The sequence below is a fragment of the Chinchilla lanigera genome, unplaced genomic scaffold (genome assembly GCF_000276665.1).
Source record: "Chinchilla lanigera isolate Chin_1 unplaced genomic scaffold, ChiLan1.0 scaffold00007, whole genome shotgun sequence".
NCBI lineage: Eukaryota > Metazoa > Chordata > Mammalia > Rodentia > Chinchillidae > Chinchilla > Chinchilla lanigera.
Window position 1 is genome coordinate 29,415,068 of NW_004955408.1, and position 6,842 is coordinate 29,421,909.

General features: G+C 45.4%; 1 protein-coding gene across 2 annotated transcripts in view; it reads left to right on the forward strand.

Annotated features, from left to right (window-relative positions):
• Nucleotides 1-1,325: 1,325 nt before the first annotated feature.
• The window catches only part of Nsd1 (nuclear receptor binding SET domain protein 1), a 131,052-nt gene continuing 125,535 nt past the window's right edge, over nt 1,326-6,842 (forward strand). The window contains exons 1-2 of one of the 2 annotated variants that reach the window (XM_013509739.1): nt 1,326-1,446; nt 2,187-2,276. In XM_013509739.1, the coding sequence (XP_013365193.1) occupies nt 1,417-1,446; nt 2,187-2,276 (120 nt within the window). In that variant the 5' untranslated portion in view covers nt 1,326-1,416. Of the gene's footprint in view, nt 2,277-6,842 lie in introns of both variants that reach the window. The other variant, XM_013509737.1, reaches the window with a different exon arrangement.

Below are 6,842 nucleotides of genomic sequence, written 5' to 3' on the forward strand. Positions count from 1 at the left end.
GCGCGCGGTGGGGGTGTGAGGAGGAGGAGGAGGCGGCGGCGGCGGCGGAATAGGCCGGGGCAGGTCGCGCTCGCTGCCTTCTCCCCAGAAGAGAAACGCGGGGGGAGGGGGGTGCGGCGAGCGGCTCCGCTCTCTCCCCACCGTTCCGCTCGCGCCCCAGTGTAATGAGGGTCACCCCCTCCCCCCAGCTGGCCCGGGAGGGGGCGCGGGGCACGGTAACTAGTGCGCTGGGGTGGGCGGCGGGCGGGAGGCGCGAGGGGGAGGGCGGAGGCGGCCGGGCGGGGAAGATGGTGGTAGCCGTGAGGTGAGGGGCTCGGGGGAGGGTCTGGCGCGGCGCGGGGTTGGTGGCCGGCGGCGCTGCAAGTGAGGGCCCCTACCCCCTCCTCCATCACTACCAGCCGGGCTCAGGCCTAGCTGGCCGGGCTGCTGAGAACTTCCTCCCGGCGCGGCCGTGCCCCGCCGCTCGGCCGCGCGCACCTCGGCCCCCGCCTCCCCTCAGGTAGCCAACTAGGGGCCGCGGGGGCAGCAAACTTTGCTTGCTGCTGAATATTGATGAGTGCGATCGGCGCGGCCGGGAGGTGTTGCCGCGGCTGCGGGAAGGAGCGCGGCCCGGGCAGGCGGCGGCGGCGGCGGCGTCGGCAGCAGCCATGTTTGTCAAGCTCTAGCAGCTGCTGCTACCCTGACTGGGCTTCTCGAGCCACCTGGGCTTCGGTCCCGGCCGTGTCCGGGTCTGTGGACCCTGCGGCTGCGGACCGAGTAGGCCTGCAGTCAAGAAGGCGAGCTTCGGGGTGCGCCCGCCTCCGTCGTCTCGTCTGCGGCCTGCGCACGGCCGCTGCAAGGCTCCGGCGACGGCTGGGCGCAGAGTGCAGCGCTATTGTGACCGCTGCGCCCGAGCGAGCCAGGAAGGAGGAGGGGTGCCTTTTTGTGCAGCGTCCAGAAGCCCCCCTGGAGCCCGGCAGCCCCCTCCCTTCAAGAAATCCGGCCACTGGACCCCGGGCGGGGGAGGACTAGGAGGATTCCTGTTTGAGATTTGGGAATTTTGACTGCCAAAGGCATTTAATTTTTTACTTCAGCCCAAGTGTCCACCAGTCTGCAGTGCAGGAAAAAGACGGGCTGTTTCCATGTGGCAGGATTTGCTTGGCTTCAGGAAGATGGAGTTTGCGGAGCTCACCGAAGCCATTTTTCCATCGTCAGTCGGGAGAACTTTTTCGTCCTTGGAAGTGCAGCAGAAAGGCGTAGAGGCGACTAGGCCTTGAGAAGTGGCTGCCATTTTGGAGAGAAGAGTCAGCTGGCCTATTAATTTAGATTAATTGCTGTGTTTTTGGATTCCAGGTTGATGCCGCCCCAGGATGGATCAGACCTGTGAACTGTCTAGAAGAAATTGTCTGCTGCCCTTTTCCAATCCAGTGAATTTAGATGCCCCTGAAGACAAGGACAGCCCTTTCGGTAATGGTCAATCCAATTTTTCTGAGCCACTTAATGGGTGTACTATGCAGTTATCGACTGCTAGTGGAACATCCCAAAATGCTTATGGACAAGATTCTCCATCTTGTTACATTCCACTGCGGAGACTACAGGATTTGGCCTCCATGATCAATGTAGAATATTTAAATGGGTCTGCTGATGGATCAGAATCCTTTCAAGACCCTGAAAAAAGTGATTCAAGAGCTCAGTCGCCAGTTGTTTGCACTTCCTTGAGTCCTGGTGGTCCAACAGCACTTCCTATGAAACAGGAACCCTCTTGTAATAACTCCCCTGAACTCCAGTTAAAAGTAACAAAGACTATCAAGAATGGCTTTCTGCACTTTGAGAATTTTACTTGTGTGGACGATGCAGATATAGATTCTGAAATGGACCCAGAACAGCCAGTCACAGAGGATGAGAGTATAGAGGAGATCTTTGAGGACACTCAGACCAATGCCACCTGCAAATATGAGCCTAAATCAGAGAATGATGTAGAAGTGGCCATGGGAAGTGAACAAGACAGCACATCAGAGAGTAGTCACGGTGCAGTCAAATCGCCATTCTTGCCATTAGCTCCTCAAACTGAAACACAGAAAAATAAGCAAAGAGATGAAGTGGACGGCAGCAATGAAAAAGCAGCCCTTCTCCCAGCCCCCTTTTCACTAGGAGATACAAACATTACCATAGAAGAGCAATTAAATTCAATAAATTTATCTTTTCAGGATGATCCAGACTCCAGTACCAGTACATTAGGAAACATGCTAGAATTACCTGGAACTTCATCATCATCTACTTCACAGGAATTGCCATTTGTAAGCAGTTTTTGGTACAACTTAAATATATACGTGAATGTATATACACAGGCCACTTAAAGGAAAACATACCTGATTTGTTTTTGGTTATCAGTTCACTGCTGAAAGCTACTGAATGATAAACTTTGGGGGGAGAATTTTAATTTGATTTTTAAATTTGTCAGTTGTGAGAGTTCTGTTCTTTGCAGCCTTTCCTAAATATCTTTCCATTGAGAACTGGCTAAGTATTAAACTTTTAAGGGTGTTTGAGTTTAGGTTTAATTTTTCAAAATAACAAAAAGCTTCAGCCTGCCGGTATAAATACAAGTAAACCCATTTGTTATTTGGAGTCCTGTTTTCACATTGACATGGCTTATTTTTTTAGTTGGTAGTGACTCTTGCTGCAGGTTGAAGTGCATTTTGGGCACAGGTTGAAAGTGTTTAAGATGAGAAAGCTTTCTTGGAAATCAGTTTAAATTGGGTTACTTTTTCTCACCTGTTTGGTGAAGTCACAGAATTGTATGCTTTTGATAACTGCTACCATTAGTAGGGTCTTTAATCTTTTCTAGTTTTAAATTTTGAAGTGTGTTGACACAAATAGAAATGCAGAAGTCAAATTTGAACTTGTTTACAGTAGTGCTGTGTGATATTGCTAAGAGGTGGGAAATAATAAAGTTCTTTTTTATTAGAACTTATTTGGAATTTGACTTTTAGTTAGCTAAGTGACCAGTTGACTTCTTTTAGGTTTGTTTTTTTTCCCTGCTAAAATCTAGAAGTATTTGAAGTATTTGATTTATAAAAAATTTCTTTCAGCTTTAAATATCTGATTCTGATTTTGGTTTTTTTCTTTCTTTTTTTTTTTTTTTTTTTTTTGGTTGGTTTGAACTGGGTTCTTGTCCTGTAGTTCGGGCTGGTCTCAAACTCCTGGTGATCCTCCTGTCTCAGCCTCCTGAGTGGAGTGCTGGTATTACAGGTGTGCACCACCATCCCTGGCTAGATGCTGATTTTGTTTCTGCCCAGGTACCACATTGTTGTGGTAAGCAGTGATGTCACCAAAGAGGATTTATTTATTTTGGGGGACAACAAATGCTTTGGAAGTAGTATGTAAAGATTTGATAAATGAAAATTTTACAATATGTGAAGATTGTTTTGCATGTATTAAACATTCATTGTACCATACATCCCTGCTCTGTAAAGTTACAGAGGGAAAATGTGGGTGTGTTGCTTTTGTTTTTGTTGATTTTTTTTTTTTTTTTGTCTTTTTGAGACAGGGTCTTGCTGTGCCGTTCAGGCTGGCCTTGAAGTCACTTTGTAGCCCAGGCTGGTCTCAAACTTGCAAGGATCCTCCTGCCTCAGCCTCCCTAGTGCTGGGATTATAGGCATGCGCCACCACGCCTGGCTCGTTTCTTAAATGTGTTTTAATTGTCTGGTTCCTTAGCTTGGCAGTTGTAGATTTTTGAAAAATCATTTTGGTGATTAGCGAGAGGTTTTTTTTGACTTTTTGAGACAGGATCTTGCTATGCAGTTCAGGCTGGCCTTGAGATCATTTTGTAGCCCAGGCTGGCCTTGAACTTGTAATGATCCTCCTGCCTCAGCCTCTCCAGTGCTGGGATTATAGGCGTGTTTGTATTTTCATAGACATTTTAAGGTGATTAGGCTGGTTGAAAACTTACAGTTAAGACATCTGTTTCTTTGGGTTCATATTGAAATTGTACATAGTTCTGTCCTTGTTTTCACATGTAAATTATTTTATTTTATTTTTTGGTTTTTTGAGATGGTCTCACTGTGTAGTATAGGCTGCCTTGAACTCCAGCATTTCTCTTGCCTCAGCCTCCCGAGTGCTGGGATTACAGGCGAGTGCCACCATACCTGACTTCACATGTAAATTTAAATATGAGGATGAAGATAAATGTCTCTAGAACCATGCAAATAGAAATGTAAACCTTTGATACATCATAGCAAACAAATATTACTAGAGTATTCATTAAAAACAAATTCTGGGGCCAGTGTGTTATATGTGTAATGTGGTAATTAGTAAACTTGTATAAATGTAGAATTTTGGGGGGTGAGAAAAGCTTAATTACTCAGAGAATTTATGAGTGTGAAGGAGTAAGTTTCTCATTTAATATTTTAGGTCTTTGGCTCAAGGTTGTGACTAAAACTTTTGCTTTTGCCCAGGCTGGCCTCAAACTCACAGCTATCCACTTGCCTCACCGTCTTGGCATGCTGGGATTACAGGGATGTGCCACTACACCTAGCTTTTTTCCTTTTTGAAACAGGTCCACAACTAAGTAGTCCAGGCTGGCCTCTATTTTATTTTTTGTTTTTGTTTTTTTGAGACAGGGTCTCACTATGTAGTCTGTGCTGGCCTTGAATTTACTATGAGCCCGAGCTGACCTCAAATTTGGGGCAATTTTCCTGCCTCAGCCTCCTAATACTGGGATTATAGGTGTGCACTACTAGGCCCAGCTCTTAGATTGAGGATTTTAAATGAAATCGGTCTCAGAATAGGAATTTAGCTGAACAATACAGTTTGGGAAAGATGTAATTTAAAAGTTTTTGGCCAGGTGTGATGGTAAAAGTTTATAATCCAACACTGTGAGGGTGAGGCAAGAGGGTCACAAATTCCAGCCTCACCTGGGCAATTTAGTGGCTCAGTAAGACCCTCTCAAAATAAATTGAAAAAAGGGCCAGCTATGTAGCTCAGTGCAAAGGCTCTGGGTTCAATTCCTAGGAACCCTTTCCCTGAGTCTTTTGAGGTACACCTGTAATCCCAGCATTTTGGAGTCTTTTTTTGTTGTTCTTTTTGAGGCGGGGTCTCACTATGCAGTTTAGGCTGACCTTGAGCTCACTTTGTAGCCCAAACTGGCCTTGAACTCACAGTGATCCTCCTGCCTCACTCCAGAGTGCTGGGATTACAGGCGTGTGGCACCATGCCCAGCTACATGGAGTCTTAGCTGACAGGATTATAAACTCAAGGGCTATATAGTGAGACCCTGTCTCAAAACAAACAAAAGATGAAAAGCAATAAAAAAGAGTTCCATGCACTCATGTAGTAATGACCTATTCAGATTGTTCATAATTAATTTATTACTTTGTTTTGTTTTGGTTTTTTGTCTTTTTGAGACAGGGTTTTGCTGTACACTTCAGGCTGGCCTTGAACTCACTTTGTATTCTAGGCTGGCCTCAAAATTGTGGCAATCCTGTGGCCTCAGCCTCCAGAGTGCTGCGATGAGCCACCAACCTGGCCTGTTCATAGTTTATTTATTTATTTATTTTTCCGGTGCCGGGAATCAAACTCATGACCTTACGCTTGCCAGGCAGGCGCTGTGCTGCTGAGCTAAATCCCCAGCCCCTGTTCATAGTTAAATTCATTGAGCTGCATATAAAATTCCTAATGCTTAGGGCAAAAATTTAACAAATGTTGATTTTATTCTGTGTGTAATATTATTATTGTGATTATTCATTTATTTTTACTTTTTTTTTGTTTTGTTTTGTTTTTTGAGACAGGGTCTCACTGTATAGTCCAGGCTGGCTTAAACTCATGATGATCCTTCTGCCTCAGCCTCCTGAGTGCTGTGATTACATGCATGTGCCGCCACACCTGGCCGCCTTATACTTATTTATTTATTTATTTGGTACCGGGAATTGAACTCACGACCTCGCACTTGCCAGGCAGGTGCTGTGCCATTGAGCTATATCCCCGGCCCTGGCCTTCTATTTTAAATTTAAATTTAAATTTTATTTATTTATTTTTTCTTCTGTTCTTCTTTTTTTCTTGGTACCCAGAATTGAACTGATGACCTTGCACTTGCCGGGCAAGTGCTGTGCTGCTGAGCTAAATCCCTGGCTTTATTTTATTTTTTGAGACAGGGTCAGAATTGGAGAATTAAATGAACATGACATTTTTAGAGGGCACTTGGGATTGATGATGTAGAATCGGGCCCTAGAAATTGAGATTGCATTTTGTATTCTTGACATAGGAGTTGGGCACAATGAAGAATTTTAGCTGAGAGATAATATGATGAAATTTATGTTTGGAAGAGACTATAGAGACCTGGTAAAGATGTTGGAGTTTCTTTTTTTGTTTGTTTGTTTGTTTTTTTGTTTTTCTTCCGGTACCGGGAATGGAGCTCATGACCTTGCTCTTGCCAGGCAGGCACTGTGCTACTGAGCTAAATCCCCAGCCCTGATGTTGGAGTTTCTTAGACTAGTAATTGAGACTTTGACTTAGCCAGTTATGGTGACCTCTGCCTGTAATCCCAGTACACTATGAGGTTGCGGTAGGAGGATAACAAATTCAAGCTCACCCTGGACAATTTAGTGAAACTGTCTCAAAATAAAATACTAAAAAAGAGCTGGGGAAGTGAGGTAGCTCAGTGAGAAGGCCTCGAGTTGAAGTCTTGCTTCCGTGCATGCTCACCCTCCCCCAAAGAAAAGAGAGTTTTAGTCAGTAGTAGAAAGAAAGGACAGTCGGACATGGTGGCACACACCTGTAATCCCAGCACTTGGGAGGCTGAGGCAGGAGGATCGCTGTGACTTTTGAGGCCAGCCTGGGCTGCATAGTGAGACCCTGTCTCAAAAAAG